Genomic DNA, 25,675 nt, shown 5'->3' on the forward strand with positions numbered 1-25,675 from the left:
TGGCCTAGGAACAAAAGCTCATCGTAAGCGAAGCGGCACTTTTCCGGCTTCAGAGTGAGCCCTGATGATTTGATGGCTTCTAACACTGTCGCAAGCCGCCTAAGGTGATCGTCGAAATTTCCGGCGAAGACAACGACGTCATCCAGGTAAACAAGGCACGTCTGCCACTTCAGTCCGGCTAACACCGTGTCCATGACGCGCTGAAACGTTGCAGGCGCCGAGCACAGTCCGAATGGCATGACCTTGAACTCGTAGAGGCCGTCTGGCGTGATGAAGGCAGTCTTTTCGCGATATCTCTCGTCGACTTCTATTTGCCAGTAGCCAGACTTGAGGTCCATCGACGAGAAGTATTTAGCGTTGCAGAGCCGATCCAATGCGTCGTCTATCCGTGGGAGGGGGTACACATCCTTCTTCGTGATCTTGTTCAGTCGACGATAATCGACGCAGAAGCTTAGGGTTCCGTCCTTTTTCTTTATCAGGACTACAGGAGAGGCCCACGGGCTTTTCGACGGCTGGATGATGTCGTCGCGCAGCATTTCGTCGACTTGTTGCCTAATAGCTTCACGTTCTCGCGTCGAAACTCGGTAAGGGCTCTGGCGGAGTGGTCGAGCGCTCTCTTCGGTTATTATGCGATGCTTTGCAACTGGTGTTTGTCGAATCCTCGATGACGTCGAAAAGCAGTCTTTGTATCGTCGGAGAAGACTTCTGATCTGTTGCTGCTTACTCATAGGAAGACTTGGATTCACGTCGAAGTCTGGTTCGGGGACAATGCTCATCGGGGTAGATGCGGCTGAATCCGAGAGGACAAAGGCATTGCTGGTTTCCACAATTTCCTCGATGTATGCGATTGTCGTGCCCTTGTTGATGTGCTTGAACTCTTGGCTGAAGTTGGTTAGCATAACTTCCTTTTGCCCTCCGTGGAGTCGAGCGATCCCTCTTGCGACGCAAATTTCACGGTCGAGCAGTAGATGTTGGTCGCCCTCGATGACGCCTTCTACGTCAGCGGGTGTTTCAGTGCCGACGGAAATAATAATGCTGGCGCGCGGCGGGATGCTCACTTGATCTTCGAGCACACTCAAGGCGTGGTGACTACGACAGCTCTCCGGCGGTATCGCTTGATCTTGTAACAGCGTTATCGATTTCGACTTCAGGTCGATGACTGCGTCATGTTGATTCAGGAAGTCCATGCCGAGAATGACGTCTCGTGAACACTGTTGGAGGACAACGAAGGTGGCAGGGTAAGTCCGGTCATGAACGGTAATTCTTGCCGTGCAGATCCCAGTCGGCGTAATCAGGTGTCCTCCAGCGGTGCGAATTTGAGGGCCTTCCCATGCCGTCTTAACTTTCCTATACTGGGCGGCGATGGGTCCACTCATGACGGAGTAATCGGCTCCTGTGTCTACTAAGGCGGTGGCTGCGTGGCCGTTGTTGTAATCGCACCGCTGGCCCGAGTTGTTGGGGTCTCGGTGCTGACGCCCGTTATTGCCAATGGGTCGCAAGCCCCAAGGGTAGCGTTGGCCTGGCGGCCTGGGGCACTGGAAGCATCCGAAGGTCCCGGCAAAGCAAGAGAAGACTGGTAACAAAACAACTTGTTTATTCTAACATAGCAAAAGAGCGGCCGGTCAGGTCGACCGAAGTGGAGAGACGGGAGAGCACGTAACTCAACAGTACAAATCGGAGCCTCTCTCCTGGCGTCCGGGGGCAGCTGCTCTTATACTCCCGGCGTCGCGGTCCAAAAGGGAAGGAGGGAAGGTCACGGGATGAAGGTCACGGGACGGCGCAGCAGGAGCCCACGACGGCGCGAACTGTCGGGCCGAGAGACCTGCTGAACCGAGTGTAGTGACGCATCGCCAACCCTCACCCACACGACGGCGCGAACAGTTGAGCCGAGAGACCTCCAGGCTCCTCATTCGGGGAACTCCGCTCCCCGGCTGCCGCGCTTTGACAAGCGAGGGCACACACACACACACGCACACACGAAGACACGTGGCACTGAAACACGCCTGGGCACGCTTGGCGGGTAGGCGTTGCGGCGGCGTCGGACGGGCCAAAATGTCCGCCGCTTTGAACAAAGCCCCGGCGTCCGTTGCATCCGCGCCGGCATTACCGCGCGTTGTAGGCGAAACGTAACAGACCGCCCCGCCGGGGGAAGGAGATCCCGATGGTCAGGGGACTGCATCCGCTGTCCGGAGGGATGTCGCTCGATGATGCTCATAACCGAAGTTGGGCGTCCTTGGGCGTTTCTTGAGCGCAGCGCACAGAGAAGGCCTCGTTCTCACGTTCAGGTGCACACAGGACACTGCAAAGTGACTTCGGGAGAGTTGACATTTTTGTTCTCGTTTCCGGCAAGCGTTAGAACCACGCCAAAAGTCAACCGCTCAGTTAGCAAGCACGGCACAACCCTCACTAAGCCCTGCCAGGCTCTTTCCCCTTTTATACTGCTGCCTAGTTCCTTACAGTAGTTTAGCAGCACTCAGAACGCGTCCACAAATCGGAAAAATTGCACTAAAAAGCACATCATCACTTTGAAACACTACACAAAAGCAATAAGTTAAAAAAAAATCCTGCCTCAGGAAGAAAAACATCAGTAACAAGCAATTTTGAGGCTGATTCCCACGTTAGGGGCTTCGACTTAAGCCATCGGCGTTACCGTTGAGACTCCCCTTTTTGTAACGCACCTCAAAGGAATATTGTTGCAAAGCGAGGCTCCAGCGCAGGAGGCGACCATTTTTGGGAGAGATGGTCTGCAGCCATTGGAGAGGGCAGTGATCCGTTTCAATGATAAACCTCGAGCCGGCTAGGTAACATGACAATTTCTGAACGGCCCACACGATACACGCACACTCTTTCTCGGTGGCGCTATACGCCTGCTCACGACTGGTCAGCTTACGACTAGCATACAGGACGGGGTGTTCTACTTCTCCATTTTCCCGTTGGCACAGTACAACGCCCATGCCTCGCTCACTAGCATCACACTGAACAACGAACCCTTTTGTGTAGTCGGGCGATCGTAGCACAGGCTGGCTTGTTAGGGCGCTCTTTAGGGCGCTAAAAGCTCTTTCCTTTGTCTCGTCCCAGACGACTGTTTGCGGCTCTGTCTTTCTCAGAGCATCCGTCAAGGGAGCCGCGATATCAGAGTACCTGGGGATGTACCTCTGATAGTAGCCGGCGACACCTAAGAACGACCGAATATCGGTCTTCGTGCGCGGTTGCGGGAAGTCTCGCACAGCGGCCACTTTTATTTCAGAGGGGCGGCGACGACCCCGACCAATCACGTGTCCGAGGTAGACAACCTCGGCCTGTGCTAACTGGCACTTGGGAGCTTTGACTGTCAAGCCCGCATCGCGCAGGCGGGTTAGCACTGCCCGCAAGTGCGCCATATGCTCCGGCCAGGATGCGGAGAATATCGCTACGTCGTCTAGATACGGTAAAGCGAATTCTTGCTGTCCCCGCAACACTTTATCCATGAGGCTTGAAAAGCAGTATGGCGCGTTCTTCAAACCAAAACTCAAAACTTTAGGACGGAATGTCCCCATTGGTGAAATGAACGCCGCATACCTGCTAGCCTCTTCTGTAAGTGGAACCTGCCAATAACCCCTGACAAGATCTAGGGTGGAAATAAACTGAGCGCTACTCACTCTCTCAAGGCGCTCCTCGATGTTAGGGATCGGATAAATTTGATCCTTAGTGATGGAATTAAGCCTGCGGTAGTCGACGCAAGGACGAGGTTCCTTGCCCGGTACCTCAACTAAAATCAAAGGGGAGGTATAATCACTCTCACCCGCTTCAATAACACCGAGCTGTAGCATTTTCTTTACCTCAGCCTCCATAATATCGCTCTGGCGGGGTGACACCCGGTACGCCTTGGATCGTACTGGCTCTGGGGAGGTAAGTTCTATGTCATGAGTAAGGACAGAAGTCCTACCAGGCCTCTCAGAGAACAGACCTTGAAACTCTTGTAAGAGCTGGTGTAGTTCGGTTTTCTGCTCAGGCGACAGCGATGCTTTACTTATTAAGTCACTAATGACTTGATCGGTGTCTTTCCTGTTCGTCACTGAGCCTAGTCCCGGAAGCTCGACCGGAAGCTCTTCTAACTTTCCCGCATCGGGAATTTCCTCTCCAGTATCTGGTGCCTTTAACGCTACAGGCTCAATTTTATCCCGTTCGGGCGTGCTCTGAATACTAGCTTGCTGCGCCTCTGACCCTTTCTCATCGTTCAACAACGTCGGCCCCGCAACTACCGCCTTTGCAGCGAGCTCCCGAACCTTCGATCTGGTTAAGGTCTGAACGCTAGCCTCACCAAACAAAAGCCCCTTCTCGCGCAGGAGGTGATCGGACCTGTTTGAAAATAGTTACGGGTACTGGGGGGGCAGCATAGATGACACTGCGGCCTCCGTCTCAAGTGCTCCGAAAGGTCCTTCAATAAGCACTTTTGCTACCGGCAGACACACGCTATGAGCTTCCACTGCTTGCTTGATCCATGCGCACTCGCCCGTGAACATATCGGGTTCTACGTAAGAGGGGTGAACTACATCCATTGTAGCTGCGGAATCGCGAAGCACTCGGCACTCTTTCCCGTTCACGAGGAGGTCTCGCATGTAAGGCTCGAGAAGCTTCATGTTCTCGTCAGTGCTGCATATAGACAAAAACACGACTTGTGTTTTTGTTTCTGGACACTGCGCCGAAAAGTGACCCGGCTTCTGGCACGTATAACAAACGCGCGCTTGCCTCATCTCGAACCGCTTTCTGCGTTCGGCTTCGGTTGCCGCCGTCTCCGTACGTTCGGTCGGACTGCTTTCACTCGCATCCGCACTACGTGTATCCCCCTTTGCTCTCATGGGTGTGAACTTCGGCCTCTCAAACTTGGAGCCAAATTCCCCCTTTTGACCGTCCTTAGCTCCGCGAGCCCGACGCGTCACAAACTCCTCGGCTAACTCAGCGGCTCTAGCCACCGTACTAACGTCTGGCCTATCCAAGACCCAGTACCGCACGTTCTCAGGTAACCGACTATAAAACTGTTCTAGCCCGAAACACTGCAGAACTTTCTCGTGGTCACCAAACGCTTTCTCCTCTTTGAGCCACTCCTGCATGTTTGACATAAGCCTGTACGCAAACTCTGTATATGACTCACTTCTGCCTTTCTCGTTTTCCCGAAACTTCCGACGGAACGCCTCCGCTGACAGCCGGTACTTTTTTAGCAGACTCGATTTCACTTTGTCGAAATCCTCTGCCTCCTCTCTCTCCAAGCGAGCGACTACATCGGCCGCCTCGCCGGGTAGCAAAGTGAGCAAGCGCTGTGGCCACGTTTCCCGAGAGAACCCCTGCTTCTCGCACGTTCGCTCAAAGTTAACCAGGAACAAACCAATGTCCTCTCCAAGCTTAAACGGCCGCATCAGGTCAGTCATTTTGAACAATACTCGTTCTCCTGCACCGTGTGCCTGACTTCCATTACGAGCGCGTTCCATCTCTACCTCGAGACGCTTCATTTCCAAAGCGTGTTCGCGCTCTTCTTTCTCTTTCTGCTCTTTTCGTTCGCGCTCCTGTTTCTCTTTTTGCTCTTTAAGTTCACGCTCATCTTTCTCTTTCTGTTCTTTAAGTTCAAGCTCCCTCTCCTCAATGGTCTCAAGGCATTCCGACAGCTCGTCCTCCTCAGCTTCTAACTCAAGAATAGCCCTTAGCAGTTCTGGTTTTCTGAGTTTGTCTGAGACATCCAGACCCAACTCTCTCGCAAGCTCCAGCAATTTCGGTTTGCGCAACGACTTCAAATCCATGGCTGCTCTGAATGCTGCTTTCTCTACTGCCTACTATTGTCTTGCCGCAAACTAACCCGGCAGAAACGACAACCACAATTACCAGCTCTGTTTCTGACACTAACAAAAGCCTGGCAAAACTCAGAAGAAGAAAGTCCCGCACTCACCAAACCTCGCAGCCAAGACTTCAGCGCAGTCGTTCCGCTGCAGGCAACCAGTCATCACACAGGGCTCGTTGCACTGCTCCCGGATGGTCGTTGTGCTGCTCAGCATACAGTCAACCGCATCTCTTCGCTGCTGGCCTCCGTTGTCGCGATCTCACCGCTGGCAACCAGATGTTGGAATCGCACCGCTGGCCCGAGTTGTTGGGGTCTCGGTGCTGACGCCCGTTATTGCCAATGGGTCGCAAGCCCCAAGGGTAGCGTTGGCCTGGCGGCCTGGGGCACTGGAAGCATCCGAAGGTCCCGGCAAAGCAAGAGAAGACTGGTAACAAAACAACTTGTTTATTCTAACATAGCAAAAGAGCGGCCGGTCAGGTCGACCGAAGTGGAGAGACGGGAGAGCACGTAACTCAACAGTACAAATCGGAGCCTCTCTCCTGGCGTCCGGGGGCAGCTGCTCTTATACTCCCGGCGTCGCGGTCCAAAAGGGAAGGAGGGAAGGTCACGGGATGAAGGTCACGGGACGGCGCAGCAGGAGCCCACGACGGCGCGAACTGTCGGGCCGAGAGACCTGCTGAACCGAGTGTAGTGACGCATCGCCAACCCTCACCCACACGACGGCGCGAACAGTTGAGCCGAGAGACCTCCAGGCTCCTCATTCGGGGAACTCCGCTCCCCGGCTGCCGCGCTTTGACAAGCGAGGGCACACACACACACACGCACACACGAAGACACGTGGCACTGAAACACGCCTGGGCACGCTTGGCGGGTAGGCGTTGCGGCGGCGTCGGACGGGCCAAAATGTCCGCCGCTTTGAACAAAGCCCCGGCGTCCGTTGCATCCGCGCCGGCATTACCGCGCGTTGTAGGCGAAACGTAACACCGTCGAGAAGCACGTCGAGGTCGGTGGTTCTTTGTCTTGCGTTACAGTTAGGTCTTGGCGTCGGATCACGGCTGCGTCGTGTTGAACTGAAGCTGGAACGTCGCGTCGTCAGGTCGTCTTTCGTCGCCATATTCTTTGCTTCCAGACTTCGTCGGAACGGCGGCGTGTCGTTATGTCGTCGAGGTGGTTTCTTCGGCGTCTTCGTCGGCGGCTGAGGATCTTCGTCAGTTCGACGAACAGCAACCGCACCTCCATCGGTTGCTGCTTTTAGTTTTCCGGATATGGGCTCGCTGACCGGCCCCGGGCTGGGCCAGTGTATGGTCGGCGCTGCGGCGACAGGTAGCGGCCTGGTGATGGCGAACGCGACGGTCGTCGAGAGCTCCACTGAGTAGCGGCGAGGTAGTCGGCGATATCGCGAGGGCGTTCACCTCGCTGCGGGCGCGGAGCATTGCCGGCGAAACCTCGCAGTCCCATCTCCTGGTATGGGCATCGTCGGTAGACGTGACCCGCTTCTCCGCAGTGGTAGCAGAGCGGGCGGTGGTAAGGAGCGCGCCAAACGTCTGTCTTCCTCGGGTAGCTGCGCTGGCCGACGGGTGGGCGTGCTGGCGGCGGCGGTGGTGGTCGACGGAATAGCGGCGTTACGGGGCCCTGGCGTGGTCGTGGAGGGGGGCCTTGACGGCGGGCGACGGCGGCGTAAGTCATCGCTTCTGGCTGGGGCTGCGGTACTTGTGGTTGCACCTCAGCAACACCAAGCGATCGGTGCACCTCTTCTTTCACGATGTCGGCGATCGAGGCCACTTGGGGCTGCGACGATGGCAAGACCATGCGTAGTTCTTCGCGCACAATAGCCCTGATGGTCTCTTGAAGGTCGTCCGAACCCAGTCCTTGGATGGCATACTGCGGCGTGTGCCCCTGGCGGTTATATTGCCGGGTGCGCATCTCCAGAGTTTTCTCGATCGTCGATGCCTCTGCAGAAAACTCAGCCACAGTCTTCGGTGGGTTACGAATAAGTCCGGCGAAAAGGTCTTGCTTGACGCCGCGCATCAGGAAGCGAACGTTTTTCTCCTCCGACATTTCCGGGTCGGCGTGCCGGAAAAGACGGGCCATCTCCTCCGTGAAGATCGCGATCGTCTCGTTTGGCAGCTGCACTCTGGTTTCTAGTAGAGCTTGGGCTCGCTCTTTTCGCACGACGCTTGTAAACGTGTGCAAGAAGCCGCTTCGGAAAAGGTCCCACGTCGTTAAGGTGGCTTCCCGATTTTCGAACCACGTCCTGGCGGCGTCTTCCAATGCGAAATAGACATGCCGCAGCTTGTCGTCGCTGTTCCAACTGTTAAACTTAGCGACCCTCTCATACGTTTCGAGCCAGGTTTCCGGGTCCTCGAATGTTGATCCGCGGAACGTCGGAGGTTCCCTGGGCTGCTGCAGCACGATGGGGGACGCTGGGGCTGCCATTGGGGTTGCCTTGTCCACAATCTTCTTGGTCTTCTCAGGTAGAAGTCCGTGCTCCGGGGGCAGCTGTTGAAGACGGCGGCTTGCTCGATGCTCCGGGACTACGTTGGTGTTCTCTTTGCGGTCCGGGCTTGGATCACGGCTTGTCGGGGGCGTCCGGTACATGAACGAAGAGCACCTCCACCAGATGTCACGTGGTAGTGACGTTAAAGAACACAGTAGCAGTACTGTGAAAGGCAAAACTAGCTTTTATTGGGCGAACCTGTGCCCACAAAACAGGCTACACTTAAAGCACAACGATAGCGGCGAACACAGTCGGCGATCGTCGAAAATCTGATCAGCGGGTCAAGCGCGTCGGCTTTTATACAACAGTCGTCGAATGTTCCAGACTAATCGTTGGGACCCGCATGCCTTCCACAAAGTTCTACAACATTCGAGTCACGCGATGAAATCAGATAACACAAGGTTCGGCGACAACAGACAGCCGGGTAGAAGCATCGATAACTTTCCATTAACGTCGGATACATGCAGGCGCGTCCCTCGCTGTGCGATTACATTTGTTAAGCGGCGAAACGTGGTCGGCCGATAAAGATAAGCACACGTGTCAATATATACACGCACATATTTCACATTTCAAATGTTCACATGAGCACATTTTATGCAAAGCTTATTTTTATGATTCAAACCGCGCAGTTAACAGCTGCTTCGTAGCAGAAAATCTGCAATTGGAAAAGATTAAAGACGCACGAGCTTATTGATAAAATTTATTTCTTACAAAGGAATGGATGAGCAATGGCTGGTGGCAGCAGGGGATGAGTGCTTGTTCGTGGAGCCTTGGGGGCAGAATTCAAGGCCATTAGAGAGGCACCAAGTTATTAAGAGTAACAACAGGTTATTTTTATTGCACTAATAACATAAGATGGCAAACTTGCAAAGTAATTATTCACGAAATGCAGACTGTAATATGACAACACATTTTTTTATTTATTCGTACTACTCAGGTCACTTTATTATAACACTGCGCTTATTAAACATACAAAAAGAATTTTGTATTCCTCACGTAGACTAAAGCTGATCGAACAAGACACATATGGCAGGAGGTAAATCCGGAAGCTATCACAGCTGTCTCATCGGCGGGAGTGCACGATGTTTTCGCTTACTACAAAACAATGAACGCCAGCACATCAACCGACCTCAGATGAAAAATCAGAACGCCGACACAAAGAAACACAGTAGAGAAAAACCAGGGTGCAGCAGGAAAATTGTGTTTGCTAGCATTTACTGTTTTGAACGCACTCTTCTAGACCCGCATACTCAGAACAATCGCACAAGCAACACACCGAATTGCGCGATTTGGTGAGTTAACGTTCTTGGCATATATGTGCAGCATGACACAGATGTGCCCTTCATTCTTTGTTCCACGCCTGTGTCGCGCTGCACACATACGCAAGATTTGCACAAGCGAACGACCTCTCATGCCAAGCGTACGCATTTCAACGCGTACAGGAGTGTTACTTGAGATAAATGCTGCGTTAGTGTAAACAAGCCGAACTCGCCTCTTTAAACAAGGCGAACGCACCTTCCATATCCCGGTCCCTTTCAGTACCGGCCGTTCTCGTCCGTCCGCACTGCACTGCGTAAAAAGCGTTGCCCCATTCCGTGCGGTCTGTGCAGTTTGGTGCGCTGCCCCGCGTTATGCAAGTGTCAAAATTATGTGTTTCTTATCACTTCACCAAAGTCATTAATGTCGCCGAATACCGTACCTGCAATCCGGAGCCGATTAGTGCCGCGCACGCTCGACGGTGCGCTATTTCCAATTTCGATGGCACTGACGCAAACGACACGGCGCCGCGCCCGTCATGTTGGCTTTGCAGAGGCGCAGTTCAGCATTTGATTTCCTCTTGCACCACGTGATAGCACTCGGCGAATAGCGGTGCGAGCGGCGCCGGAAAAGTTATGCGCAACTCTGCTCCCTGCGGGAGCATATTGTCACTTGGTAGCGACTGTGAAGAAAGCAGCCAAACTTAGAAAGACGAAACTAGCGTTTTATTGGGCGAACTTGTGCCCTCAAAAACACGCTACACTCAAAGAACGGCGGCAGCGGCGAACACAGTCTGCAATAGTCGAAAATCTTATCAGTGGGTCAAGCGCGGCGGCTTTTATACATCAGTCGTCGAACGTTCCAGAGAAATCGCTGGGACCCGCGTGCCTTCCAGAAAGTTCTACATGGTTCGCGTCGCGCACACATGCGATCAGATTACAGAAGGTTCGGCGACAACAGACAGCGGATAGAAGCATCGATAACGTTCCAGAAACTTCCGATACATGCAGGCGCGTCCTGCGCTGTGCGATAACATTTGTTAGGCGGTGAAACGTGTCGCCCGACAAAGCCAACCAAATTCACCTGCCAATATATAGGAATACTACTGCGCATATGGCATGTGCGCGGCAGGTGCTTAGCAATGATGCTTAGCAATTGAATTATTATTCCAAAAGTACTCGATATCTTATTCGCCTCTGGCTCGATTCGGTTCGTATTTGATCCGGTCTCGAATATTCGCATATATCTGTTTTCTTTTCTTACGCTGGATCTCGCAGATACGACAGATCACGTTTCAAAACAGAACGGGAAGCCCTATGCGCGGATGAACCCAAGTGTTTCTTATTGAGAAGCTCGAGAGGATGTGGCCAGTAATTTTCTGTCTGTGTGAAGTAATTATCTGAATATATTCTTTATTATATTTATATGGCTACAATGTGGATACAACTGTTACAGTTAGAATTTGAAAATACTCGTTTAAATTGTTTTTGATGCGCCACCTCTTGCGCAGCTTTTTTCTTCATATAAAGACGCATTTTAATGCCCATTCCATAAAGCCTAAGCGGAACACCAGCGGCAGGCTGTGCTAGCTTTAAAGGATTTTACGGGGTGTCTTTCAACAGCGGATGATCGAGCTACGCTAATATTACCGCCTTCCAAAGAAATCAAAGTGATGCACTGAAATGTAACTATTTAGATACCTGTTATTGACATATTGGCAACAAATTTAATAATTACCATATTGCTAATCACATGACGCAAATTATTCAATAAATAAATGAGTAATGACAGATTTTTTAAACAATTTTAATGCTTTATGGAATAGGCACCAAAACAGCAATTATGCTATATGCATCTTCAGTTTCCTGAAAGCGGAACAAATAATTGATTACCCTACCGTTAGCGCAACCACTTAGAAACACGTATCCAGTGCAGTTCGGCTTCGGACGAGAGAAACGAGACTCTTCGCGTCATCCAAACCTGCGGCGATCGTCTCGTGGTACCAGCGTCTACACCAGCACACTATCTCTACTGACAAAAGCTGTGTGCGTTCTGCACTCGCCGGGAGGGTAAGAGGGGAAGGCGCGTGCCTTGCTTTACTGAAGTGAATGCAAACTCGGCAAACTTCAGCGACAGTCATTTTATGGCCTTCAGTGACACTCCGGGCTGTCTGGCGGGCTCTTAAGTGGCCGCTGCCTCCACTTTCGATGGAAACAATATTCTGCTATTGCTGGACCGCAGCCGCGCTGCGTTTGACACGTGTTTGCAATGGGCCACAAATAAGTTAGTCGAATTATTGAATTTTAGCACTCTCGAGTCATTATCGCTTCGTACTGAAGATTAGGAAGCCAATAGCTACCTAAAAACAAGAAAAGCGGTACACAAATGTCAGTTCTCCTTCAGGAACAATAGACACTACATGAATTCTCTGGAGGTGGCTAACAACGTACGTTTTCTTTCATTCACGTGGAAGACATCTATGTTTCTTTTTTTTTTTTACTTGCTGCATGTTATCACATACATGTTATTGATTTTACCTTAGCAAAGTTGTAGTGGAAACCTTCAGGGTCCGGCTTGCTGCCTTACGGTGTTCAATAGTATCCGTAATTTTTCCGCGTACAAAATTTATGCCACTACCACCGAAGAGAAGTTTCGAACCGTCAAAACGTAAAACCAGGACGAAGGACGGGTCAGATATAGCAAGCGAAAGCAGCAGATGCGGGATTCCGTATCAACAAAAAGACCACGATTGCAAACAATACCTCAATCTATGAAAAGACGCAGGTTCAGGAACGTCAACGCCGTGCTTACGCCCTCGGTATATGCTCTGCGTGCTGAGGAAGAACTTTACGAATATTTGCAGTTTTTAGTATAACAAATTTTGCTCTATTGATTATTGCACCTAAAGCGGAAACGTTTCTTTCAAGATTAGTTTTGTCCGCTCAACCCTGTTCACTAGATAGTGTAACAGTGTGATAACATGGCTGCTATTATTTTAAGTGGTTTTCGCCCCATCATATCTGTGCAATGCATGGAAGCTGCCGACCGCGTAATACCAGTGAGGGAGTCGGCTTTGGCTGCACGCTAAGGACGCGTATAGCGGCTTCTTTGTTAAACAGAATACAACAATGCGTGGCACCAGTTGGTGTTCATGCGTTCCTCATCCTGATGCGCATCTTATAACAGCTGATCACGCGATGAATGCATTAGGCTCAAATTTATCGAACCTGCACGATGACCTCCAATGACCGAGACATGTCGTGTGAATATAAAATTTAGAACAAAAAAAAAACGCGTGTGACGTGATAATTAGTGGTCACCAAGGCTGGTACAGTGCCGGCGTCAGAAAGTGCCTCCATGGTGACTCTCTCTCTCTCGCTCTGTTTCTTTATTTTGCGAAGTGTTCGCCTTGTACGTGCCTTCAACGCGCTACGCCTGTTTATCAAGTTCGCTGTAAGGCCCAGAAGGGCGATTGTTGAGGAACGGCGAGTGAATGCTCGCTTTTCTGCAGTCATCACAAACAGTGGGTCTCCGAACACTAGCCGATAAATACGGTGGCGAAGATTTCACTACTTCTCCGTTCCTTCAAAGTGACCAACCCGAAGCTTACTATTTCTTCCTAACTGAGAAGTTCTGCCCGAGCTAACAAGCTCGTATTAATTAGGAGCACAGCTAGCAAACCGTCTCTAGTGATTGGCACAGCAGCATTATGTCACTTTCCTTGAGGGAAGCGTGAAAGTTGAGACAAAGCGTCGTCTTTACGTTGAGGCATAGCAACAAGATGGCAAACTCGTGGACAATTTGCACGCGTGAGCTAAGCATCCCCATGTGCATCCGCGGCCTGGTTCGATTGAACGAGCACCAAGCTGGAAGTTGGCCGAGGCGATAGATTCAACGGCGTAGACAGTGGCTGTATGCTAACGCGCTCTATTAACACAGGATGCTAACATGTGGCTGTATTTGATAACTAATTATTGAGGTGATAATGATATACTACATTATTAGTTCAACCGGAAGGCGGAAACCAATATTAACGACGACATGGCAGCGTGCTGGCCAATCTAGGGAGTGAATGGAAAAAGAATTTCCCCTTCGGAACATTTTCTGCGTTCTTGCGCTCGTTTTCGAATCCCCCCAAGAAATGGAGAAGAAAAGGCAAGTCACAGCGGTGCAACGCAAGTGAACGCTTAAAGCCCTCGCATAATGATGATGACAAGATGCATAATAAAAATGACGGACGTGATGAATATCATTACGATTCGTTAGCGCATCGCTTCGCTTTCAGCTATTTCCCACTATGATGTCCTCTTCCATGGGTTTCTTATTCAACGAATTACAGGCAGTCTTGCGCCGTGCTCTGGGCAGTGATGCCGCCAGCCTGGGCCTCATGAAGCGCAACGTGGACAACGCGGCGTTCTTTCTCAACTCACTGGGAAAGCTGCACGTTCTCGGCGTGAAGGTTGATCTGTCGCCGCTGTATCCGCCGGTGCCAATACCTGTACCACGCGGGACTCCCAGCATAGCACACCTTGTCAGCTGGGACCACTCGCAGTCGTGGACCGTCACCAAGTTGGAGGACTACGGCCCATCGTCAAAGGTCAAACCCTGCAGCACTCGCGAATCGTTAAGATCCCCTTTCCTCAGACACTTCACACGTTTTCGTACGAAAATTAAATAAAAAAGAATCGTCACTAGATGATACCCGAAATTTACTGCAAGCTGAGATAATTGTGGATAAAAAAATATTCAACTGGGCCTTGTGCGAGGCTCTTCCCCTCATTTTTTTTTTTTTATCATCATCATATGTACTTTATTTCTCGTCCGAGCGAGGGGAGACTGGGACTAAAGGCACGCAGGCCTGACAGAGGTCCCAGACCCCACGGTTACAACAGCGGATGAAATCAGTACAAATGAATACACATATAACGTACATAGATATTTCACACAAGAGTTCATCAATTCATGAACAAAAATGATTACAATATTTGTTCGTTAGAACCAGCAAGCCTCATAAAGAGTAGCACAGTATGCGCTCTTTGTTAGATCATACATGTCTACAAACAGAGGCAATAAAATGAAAAATGTTAATAATTAGTGAAAGCAATGTCATCGGCAAGTAATAATGCATTAAGCTGTTTTTTATAGGTACTTTCTGAAGCACTGAAGTTTAACAATTCTCCTACCTTGTTTACTATTTCTGTCGACTGATATATGAAAGTGTGCTTACCATAATTTGTTCTTGTTTTCGGTAAGTGTCTGGTATTCCGGCGCAATGCATAACGAGGTATTTCATCGTTGTCTATTTTGGTGAATAATTTTTGCTTGTGCATGGTCATCAGAAGTTTCTTATAATATATCCTGTCTGCTCGAAGAAGGGAGTAGCGTTGAAATAATGGAGCTGTTTCAAGGTCTACAAAACGGCCATGGTAATTGCAGTATATACGAAGGATTCGTTTCTGTAAGAGAATTAATTTGTTGTAGTTTGCTTTTGAAGTAGTACCCCAAACCAGGACCCCGTAGCAAAGTTTAGTGTAAATGAGAGTATTGTATAACTGTTGTTTGAGCCAAAGCGGAATCAGCTGGGTTATCCTGTTAATGATACCGACAGATTTAGAAAGGTCATTGCATAGCATCCTTATATGCGAACTCCAAGATAAATGTTCGTCGAACCAAACGCCTAAGAATTTTTGTTCTTGGACATGGTTAATTGCTATACCATTGTAATTAATGATAATGTCATTAGGTATGGTCTTGTTACGAGCCCTGAATAAAATGTATGTTGTTTTTGCAGTATTTAATTCAAGACTATTTGCACTCAACCACACTGATAAGCGATTGAGATACGCATTAACACTGACAGAAAGTTCAGAAGTGTTACTGGAAGTAAAAAACACGTTGGTATCATCGGCATACATTGCCAGGTCAGGGGAGTCGGGTATTCGTACAATATCATTTACATAAATTAAGAGCAATAGTGGGCCAAGTTTTGAGCCCTGAGGTACACCCTGTTTTATAGGCAAAATGTCAGAGGTACTAGAATTTATCTGAACAAATTGGCTTCGATTCGTTAGGTAACTTCTTATTAAATCATTAGCGACGCCGCGTATTCCGTAGATTTCTAGTTTATGGAATAATATTTTATGATCGATCGAGTCGAAAGCCTTCCGTAAATCTAGAAAAAGGCCAAGTGTAACCTTCTGTTTTTCGATGTTCTCAATTATTTTATCCTTGATATCTAGAAGCGCTTGCTCTGCTGACTTATTCTTTTGGAAACCATATTGGTACTCTGAGATTACACTGTGTTTAGTCAAGAAAGACCCCAGCCTGTCAACTACGACGCTTTCGAAAAGCTTTGAAAATATATTCAAGACCGAAATTGGTCTGTAATTTGAGACTTGATCTTTCGCACCACCTTTATGTATTGGTGTTATGCGAGCGGTTTTTAAAGCATCTGGAAAGATCCCTGAAGATATTGACAAATTAACAATATAAGCTAGAACGACACTTATTTCACTTGAGACATATTTTATCGGCTTCGGTTGAATTCCGTCGGGTCCGGCCGAGGCTGTGCTCTTCATTTTGTGTATCAGAGATTGCATCTCAACGCTATCTGTGGGTTGTAGAAAAATGGAGCTGGTCACCAGTGGGATGTCGATTGCAGGAACCACTCTTCTTTCGCGTCGCCTCGATGTACATGTACCAGCCTGAACGAAATGTTCGTTCATGCTCGTCATTTGACTTTTGTGCAGTAATGGTGTCTGGGACGCGATACTCGGCTTTCTACTGGTTGTATTATTCACTGCGTTCCATATCAGTTTCGGTTCGTTACGTATGCTAGAAAACAGTTGTAGATAGTAATCTTGTTTAGCTTTCTTCAGTTTGATTTGTAGATGATTTCTGAACTTTTTGAATGTCGCCAACTGTTCTTGGTCACGTGTTTTTATGAAAAGGTGGTACATCGCATTTTTCTTCTTTATCTCATTATACAAATGACGGTTTATCCAAGGTTTTCGTACTTTCTTATTTCTGGTACGTTCATATCGTATCGGGAAAGCGGATTCATAAGAAGTTTGTATGCTGGAAAGAAAAATGTTGAAAGCTGCGTTAACATCACTTTCATTGTAGACCGCCTGCCAGTCTATAGCTACAATTAATTCCCGAAAGTGTTGTAACGAAAAATTATTTATTATTCGACGATGACAAGCTGTCCGGGTAGCGCGAATGTTAGTGGAATTGATAAAAGAAAATAGGGGTAAATGGTCACTTATATCACTTGTAAGAACACCGGCAAGTACTTCATCTTCATTTAAGTTTGTAACACAGATGTCAATCAATGTGGCACTATTCTCTGTAACTCTGGTTGGTAACTTAATGTGGTTTGTGCAGGCGTGGCAAGCTAGAATTGATTTCAGATGCCAAGCCCACGTGTCATGTGAGCTCATGTCTATGTTTATATCTCCCATGATTATCACAGGTTCATTGCTAGAACAGGCGTACAATAGCAAAGCGTCTAAAAAATTGCAAAATATTTCTTTCTCGCCAGAAGGAGGTCTATATATTACCGATGTCATGGTCTTTCCTATATATATAGTAAGGCATTCTACATGTTCATTAATTACAGAGAATTCGTCCACTACGGTAAAATGTAATCTCTCTTTTATGTACACAGCTACACCACCTCCCCTTTGATTGATTCTAGTTATGTGCTGCGAGCGATATTCATCAAGAATAGGTATGTGGTCGTTTTGTGATAACCATGTTTCGGTGAAACATATAACATCAAATTTATTTTCTATTGTCGACATCATATTCTCAATTTCGTCTACTTTGTTCCTTATACTTCTGGCATTTATATGCATAGCCGAAAAACTTTTTAAACCTGTGGTTTCTCTGTTGAGACGAAGGATATCATAATAATTGTCGTCGACTATTTCAAATTCCATGCTAAAATAATTTTAGATGTAGCGTATGTGTTCCTGGTAGCCTATTCGCTCTCTAAGCCATTTTTTCTAGGTCATTTAGGGAAGTTATGCGGATCACCCTTGAGGTTTCAGTTTTCCGTGCCAACACCCGTCCTTTTGATGTCCAAACGAACTGCCAGTTTACCTCGGATTTCTTCTTGCGCGCGGCTGCGAGCAGTTTCTTGTTTGTTTGTGTCAGGTGTTCATTTACATACACCGCGTTATTCGAATCTAGATCTAGTTCTTTACATGTCAGCCACTTCTTTCTGGCCTTGGCGAGCAATTCATCGCGTTTCCTTCGTTGGACGAAGCGGACAACAATGTTGTTCACATCCTGTTTCGGTGTCGGGACCCAGTGGCATGTGTCAATGTCACTTTCCCGGATGATTTCTTCAAGGGCAACGCCAATTTTTTCAACCATTTCCATGGCGTCAAGTGTTTTCTCGGTTTTTGGAATCCCCCTGATTTCGAGATTATTCAATCTTTGATACTGTTCAAGGTCTTCGATTTTTTGTGTCAGTTTTTCGTTTTCCTCCCTTAGGGTGCTATTTTCTTTGAGTAGCTGCTTAATCTCATCCCTTAAGGCTATGAATTCCTTTTTGAATTCGCTCACTTCATCGCATGTATCGGAACAGTATTTTACACTGTCTTTCAGTTCTCTCAAATCCGTTCGCATGTCACGCTTGAAGGCTTCAAGCTGTTTAGACAGATCCTTTATCTCTTTGGCGTCATCTTTCCCACCCATTCTCGGCACTATCAGGCAAAAGCGGGCACCAACACAATCAATTCGGCAACGGTGCACACGAACGAAGTACAAAGTTGAATGAAAGACCAGAGCAGCAGCAGCGTTTGAATGAGTGCTCCTCCGACTAGGACAAAGTTCGCAAATAAAATGATCTATTTTCATCTGGCAGTCTTGATAAAAAAAATATACCGCCCGTTCGCGTATCGTTCGTTTTACTGTTCCTGTGCTATTTCTCGCTCGTCACGTAATGCCTTCGTATGTGTTTATTAAAATTTATTTGTGACTCAGCGCTCAGCGCATCCGCGTGCTAACTGAATAACTGCGGCTGCCTAATATTGTTCATTGGAAACATAACAAAATTGTTTATTTTTCACTTGTAACGGTGGAAGGCAAGATTACTCTGAGTTTCATTCAAATTTATTCGGAATTTCCGTGTGGATTTGGAGTTTTCAATGAATACACTTCTGGATATCGCCGGGAATGTGCGTAACTTTGGGCAAAATGTGTTTTATTTGTTTAACGTAGCAACAGTAACTTGCGAGAGTAGCGGTTGCCATAAGCACCGACTATGTAGAGGGGAAGGGAGGGCGCTCTAGTGCCCGAGCCCCTTTCTCAGTTTTCCAGGCGAGGGGGGCCGGCAATGCCGATGCCTACCCCCCTTAAAGTGTCGTTACCAGAGTATTCTCTTACCCGCGTCATTTGAGGTTTTGAGGCTCTTGTCTGCCGAGATATCATGCCAGGCTTAATTCGCGCACAGTCGAAGAGAAAGTCCTCTGCGTCCTCCGTTTCTACAGGACTGGGAGTTTTCAGGCAAGCGTCGTCGCCTAGTGTTACATTGGGCGTCACCAAACCACTGGTAACCCCTGTGTCAGAGATGTGCCTGACGCGCTAATCGATGGGTCGGTACGTAAGCGGTCGCTGGCTTTACCGAATACAGCGGCTGAGCGTGCGTGTACAGGATGTCCAAAATATCACGTGCGAAGATTAAAAAAATATACAGATGTCACATAGCTGAACAGAACCAAGGTAATCTTGTTTGCTGTCACATGGAGATACTGAGATTGTTTTTTTGCATACCGCCTAATTACATAATTAGTCTTAATAAATAAACAACCTCTCAAACATTATAATTAGACGAAAAGTGTCAATGCGAAAATTGTAAGGCAACATGAGGAACTCCCGATACAGGTTTCTTTTGCACAATGCGCGGTGCATAAAAGTGTTTTTTCAAGCGTGGAAGAAGTCCGGAATACACGCAATGTGCCTCCTGTGTCAGTCACGCGGCAATTTCGCGTGTATTCGACGGCTTGCTTCTTCCATGCTTGAAAAAAGCGGCATATTCAGGCAGTAGGCGCACGCGAAGGCAGCGCACATTATAGTGACTCGATGTCCCATCTGCCTATTTACAATTGCTAGTAGGTACAGCGGGGCATGGCATTTCCGGAGACGCCGGACATTTGCGCGCATGCTCGAGTAAATGCGGGTGCGAAAGAGGAGATGTGGAGACTTTTGCTCCTTGAATATATGACTCCGCCTGGGCACTACGAAGGATTTTCTTAGCTCGTGTTGCATGCGTTTGTTCCTAGGCGTGCCAGCAGTAGTCGCGGGGCAGGGTAGTGCTGAACTTAGCGTCGCAAGTTGGTGGCTGGACGTAATTATATTTATTCAATCGTGTTTCAACGTGTCGTTATTTCGCATTATTGGTGGCGCCTCCAGGACACTAAAGCGGCAACGAGTACATCAAACCTAGAACGTGGATTGGTCCGTGGGTTGGGGCTCGCCAAGGCCTGCGCGGGCCTGGGGTGTTTACGATCGCCTGTCCTCTATCGCGGACAGCCAATTTTTTATTCGAGCACCTCCTGGCACGCTTCGACCTCCATGGCCCCAGCCCGCGGGCCGCCCTGCTTCCAGGTTTGCCACCCCCCCTCCCCACTACCCCTTGGGTGCCCCGGAGATCCTGCGCCGCCTGCTTTATTATAACCTGATGTGCTCTCCTGACTCCGTTTGCCAGTTACACGTGCCGTCCTGGAGCAGTGCTTGTAAAAAATCGAATCTATCGTCGCGACGAAAAATGCGACACACGACTTAAACAACACCAGCCATAACTTTGCCCCTTCAGACACAGCGATCACCGTGCCCACTTCCTTACCGCATGGGCAGCCAGCGGTAGAGCGTAAACAAACTCTACCGCACTCCGCAATGCCGGCATGTCTAGGGGACAAACGCATACAACATGCGCTAAGAAACCTCCTCCGTAGTGGTTAGGCAGGGTCACATATTCTAGGGGTAAAGACTGAAGATTTTGTCTCTCGCACGCGCTCTTACTCGCGCCAGCGCAGAAACGTCGAACGCCGCCGGAAACGGCACGCCCCGCTATACCTACTAGCAATTTGTAAAAAGGCGTCCCTTCTCGTCGCCCGCCGCTCGGTGCAGGCTGGCGATAATTGTGTCGTCCGCTACGGCATCCGTCATGTCGGTGCCCACTCGTGAGCAGGGCAAGCTCCTAACGTGCGAGTGTAAAAGCCGATTTCGGGGGAAGGAAGAACATTTTTGCCGAAAACGATGCGCACAAATCTTTTTATTCATTTTTTATTAGAGCACCCCTGGCGCGCTTCGACCTCCACGGCCCCAACCCGCGGGCCGCCCTGCTTCCAGCTTTGACCCCCCCCCCCCCCTCCCCACTACCCCTTGGGTGCCCCGGAGATCCTGCGCCGCCTGCTTTATTATAACCTCGGGTGCTCTCCTTACTCCGTTTGCCAGTTACACGTGCCGTCCTGGAGCAGTGCTTGTAAAACATCGAATCTATCGTCGCGACGAAAAATGCGACACACGACTTAAACAACACCAGCCATAACTTTGCCCCTTCAGACACAGCGATCACCGTGCCCACTTCCTTACCGCGTGGGCAGCCAGCGGTGGAGCGTAAACAAACTCTACCGCACTCCGCAATGCCGGCATGTCTAGGGGACAAACGCATACAACACGCGCTAAGAAACCTCCTCCGTAGTGGTTAGGCAGAGTCACATATTCTAGGGGTAAAGACCGAAGATTTTATCTCTCGCACGCGCTCCTACTCGCGCCAGCGCAGAAACGGCACGCTCCGCTATACCTACTAGTAATTTGTAAAAAGGCGTCCCTTCTCGTCGCCCGCCGCTCCGTGCAGGCTGGCGATAATTGTGTCATCCGCTACGGCATCCGTCATGTCAGTGCCCACTCCTGAGCAGGGCAAGCTCCTAACGTGCGCGTGTAAAAGCCGATTTCGGGGGAAGGAACAACATTTTTGCCGAAAACGATGCGCATAAAATTAGCATTAGGCGTTATCAGTTAACGAATCACTATTTTTGGCCGTGTTACAGTTTGAGAAAGTAAAAAAGTGCAGTTCTAACATGTTTATACACATATGTAGATGTATTTGGTGCCCTCACGTCCAACGTGACTTTCTTTTTTGTTATAACCCGATAATTCCCGAACATTGCGCGAGAAGAAAAGGTACATAAATCGAGTTAAGCACGATTTCTCCCCGAAGTATGCTCTTCCGCAAATGACAATAATAAATGCAGGCATTACAAAACTAATGAACGCTGGTCCTCTTCAGTATAGGCAAGTGCCCTCGCACGCTTGTCCTTGCATCCACGCACACAGGATGCGACAGGATCTTATCACATTAGGACAGTATGCCGAACCTCATGGCGACCTCAAAGCCGGAAATTCGCCTAGGCTGTAATTGCTATCGCAATAATTATCTGCGATTTGTGTTTTCTAGAGTTGAACAACCCGCACTGCATTCAGCCGAGCTGCTGTAGTGACCAAGGTACTCGACCATCATTACGTGCAGTGGTCCCAGGACATTGTCCAGTTGGACCTTGGGGACCATGGCGCAGACTCCTATTTGACTGGCCATCAAATTCAAGGGAGGATTGTGTTCCCTGCGGCTGGATATATAGTCCTTGCCTGGAAGTCACTGGCAAAGCGCTGCGGCAAGCCTTTCTGCAAGGTTCCTGTGGTTCTAGAAGACGTCAGATTTCAGCGAGCGACCATTATGCAAAAAGATGGTGAGCCGACGATAATTTTGTGCTTGATTAAGAAAAATCGGTCAGTGCCAATTGTTATGGTTCGTACATATCGGTCGATAGCACAATATGTGGGAATCAGTGATACGCGCAGCTTCCTATTTCATTGTTTGTCGTGTAATTATTGTTTATTGTCTGTGTCTTGACTTCACTCCTGAGGGGTTGTCTGTTACATTAATATAGTTTTTTATTTATTAAACGGCTTTCTACGTCTGCCTTTGCATTATTCCCTGCTGTACAGCTCAGGGATTCTAGCTTAATAACCACTCCTTTTATTTACTTGTCCAGAGCTGTTAAGCTCCTACATTCTCCGCTTTGCGAGGAATTTCTTTAACATTGCCTGACGATTTCGCGACATCAGAAGGCCACCCCTTTTTGTTGCGACTACGCGCAACCCGCCGCCATCGTCACATTGATGCGTTTGCTTGCGACACCGCCCGTCCCGTGTTGGCGCATGTTTACCCGTTTTGACCTGCCCTACTTGCTCAGTGGCTATGGTGTTGGGCTGCTGAGCACGAGGTCACGGTATCGAATCCAGGCCGCGGCGGCCGCACTTCGATGGGGTCGAAATGCGAAAACACCCGTTTACTTATATTTCGGTGCACGCTAAACAACCCCATAAGGTCGAAATTTCCTTGGTGCTCCAGCACAGCGTGCCTCATAATCAGAAAGTTGTTTTGGCATTAAAACCCCATAATTAATTTTTTTTTACCAGTTTGCCGCTACCAAATTGTTTCCTAACAAGACTGCTCAGGGAACATTTGCCGTACACACAAAATGGCAACAAACCAGGGGTGCTAGACAGGACGCGCGGAGTTTCTCGTGCGCACGAATTTTGCCCAAGTTCGCATCGTGGCAGTCAGTGAATGAATATAGCATGGAAAGCGCAAAAACAGCAGGCAAAAAAAATGTCGGTGAAAAGCCGCATATAGCAACATGAGCAACACACTGCTTTCGTGTTTCAAGCACAGAAGGCTGCGCCACAAAACGCGCCAGCGCCGCATATTGTTATCAGCGCATTATCGCACTTTATCAATACCGTGACTGTCCTGCTGTCGGTCTGCCCAACTGACTTGAGCCGCTTGACACGCCCTTCTCGGGCGCGTCAAGGGCGCGGCTCGTCTTTCGGGCATTTTTCATCCTCCGTCAAAAGCGAGAAGTGAGCTTTTGCAGCTGATATTTCCATCAGTCAAATGCGTTAAAATGCAACAAATAAAATAACAAACAATTTCTTTCTTAACTTGTCTGTTTTTCGTTTTGAATGTTGAAAATTTCTGATTGCAAACAGATATCGAGTGAACACTTAAATTTTGCACTTTTTGCCGCCAGTGGCAACAGTGAGGTAAAAGCTTACAAGCGGGTACATTGTAGAGGGTTGCACGCACGAAGAAGTTTATACGGTGGACAATCGCCCGGGGCGCTGTAGTGCTATTCTAGATAAAGTCAGTCATGACATTATGGGAATGGCAACGTAGCTGCACGGCATGGCTGTTCACCGCAGGTGCTTAACTGAGGCTATTAAGGTCGCCGTTTTACCAACTAAAGACGGCACTCTACCCACAGAGACGGGAGCAACGGCTTTCGCTGCAAAATGGAGGTACGCTTTTGAAGGGCCCGTAGTGACGCCGCAAAGTGACAGTTTACCAGCTTATTTGTGTGCGTGAAGCCTCCGCGATGCATTGCAAAGAAGAGCGTACTGTCCAGCGACCCAATTAATTTTTTGTTCAGTGAATGAGCCTCTCTGCGCATGTACGCAGTATTTCTCGTGCACGCCAAGATGGTTGCGGATAGCCGCTGTTGCAACTAATGGCGATCGCAGATACATACTCTACGACACCGTAGCAATCAAACTTTGGCAGATGAGGGCGGTTGTGTGCAGTTATAAACTGAGACTTCGAGCGGAGGAAGGATTTGCAAGTGTTTAGTGCGGAGTGCTTGTGATAAAGAAATGCCATGGCACTGAGTCTAGAAAATCGAGGGATTCTCGACACTGACCGTGTTCGCGACTCTGCGGCTCCAATACATCACCGATAACAGAGCAGCCATTTCAAAATGCAGTTGAAACACCTTGTCGTTCGAGAACTCTGCGCACCCCTCAGCATCGTCGTCCACCACGGTGCATGGACGCCTCGCAAGTAGCTAGAGCGACTTGCCGATAATAATTTTCTGTGCGCTACTCAAAACAGTGCAGGCAATCAAACCATGTTTTGGGGCCATCACAACCCAACAATGTATATGCATAAGCCAGCGACAGTCGACGCTTTGTTTTTGATAGTGGTACTCAGCACATCATCGATGACAGCGCATTGTGCATGCTTTATTTTGGCGGTCAAGATTGTTGACGCCTCTCAGCAGAGCACGGCGTCGCTGTTGCCGAAAAATAAGTTGGGCATGGCCCAACCGTAGCTGGTGCGCCCACAAGAATTACATACCTCACACGTGGCGTTTTCATTGTTAAACTCGCACACCGCGAACCCCCTTCCAAGTACAACTGGGCAGCAGCTGCCTTTGCCATCGCACCCAGCGCCAGCAAGTGTCATTATGACCATCTGGACCCGTTCACTTACATGACCGACGCATAGTTTCAGCGTCATTTTTCCATTTGCAAAACGTAAGTGCGCTGGCTGCGTGACCGGCTAGGAGAAGACCCCCGTCTGCGGAGAGAGTATGGCGGGCTTTGTTCGCTCGCAGTCCAAGAGCAAGTCACTTGCCCTCCCTCCCCCCCCCCCCGTTACCCCCATTTCTACGGGTCTAGGCGTTTTCAGGAAAGCGTCAGCCCCTGACGTTATATTGACTTCGCCAAACTACTGTTAGCCGCTGTGTCAGAGATATGTCTGACGCGCTTATGCTGGGGCAGGGCGTAGGCGGTGGCTCGCTTTCCCCAATACTGCGGCTGAGCTTGCCTGTACAGGGTGCCTCAACTGCATGCACCAAGATTTAAAAATATGCAAGTGTGTCGTAGCTGAACAAAACCAAAATGATGTTTACCGTTGCTTGGAGGTACTCAAAGTATTTCTGAATTCCGCCTAATTACATAATTATACTGAATTATTTATCAACATCTCAAATGTTATTATTAGATGAAATTTTTAATGCGAAAACTATACCGCAGCGTGAAAAACTCTTGATATAGCTTTCTGTTACAATTCTCACGTTGCAGTGAGGATGAAGAAAACAGTCGCAAAACTGTCAACGACGAAAGCAGGGTTGAATTCAGCAAATCGCACCAACGCGCATTGGGGCTCCCCGATGCGCGCCGGTGTGAATTGCCGAAAGCGCCATAAGTTTTTGTCGAGCGAACCTGTGCCCACGAAGGCAAGTTACATTCGAAGCACA

At 49.0% G+C, this 25,675-nt stretch overlaps 1 protein-coding gene across 1 annotated transcript in view; it reads left to right on the forward strand.

Moving 5' to 3' along the window:
* The window catches only part of LOC126524387 (fatty acid synthase-like), a 270,389-nt gene that overhangs the window by 79,611 nt on the left and 165,103 nt on the right, over positions 1 to 25,675 (forward strand). Inside the window, exons 11-12 of the mRNA XM_055067059.2 lie at positions 13,903 to 14,160; positions 22,105 to 22,321. Coding sequence (XP_054923034.2) covers positions 13,903 to 14,160; positions 22,105 to 22,321 — 475 coding nt within the window. The remainder of the gene's footprint in view (positions 1 to 13,902; positions 14,161 to 22,104; positions 22,322 to 25,675) is intronic.

This window comes from Dermacentor andersoni, chromosome 3 (genome assembly GCF_023375885.2).
Source record: "Dermacentor andersoni chromosome 3, qqDerAnde1_hic_scaffold, whole genome shotgun sequence".
Lineage (NCBI taxonomy): Eukaryota > Metazoa > Arthropoda > Arachnida > Ixodida > Ixodidae > Dermacentor > Dermacentor andersoni.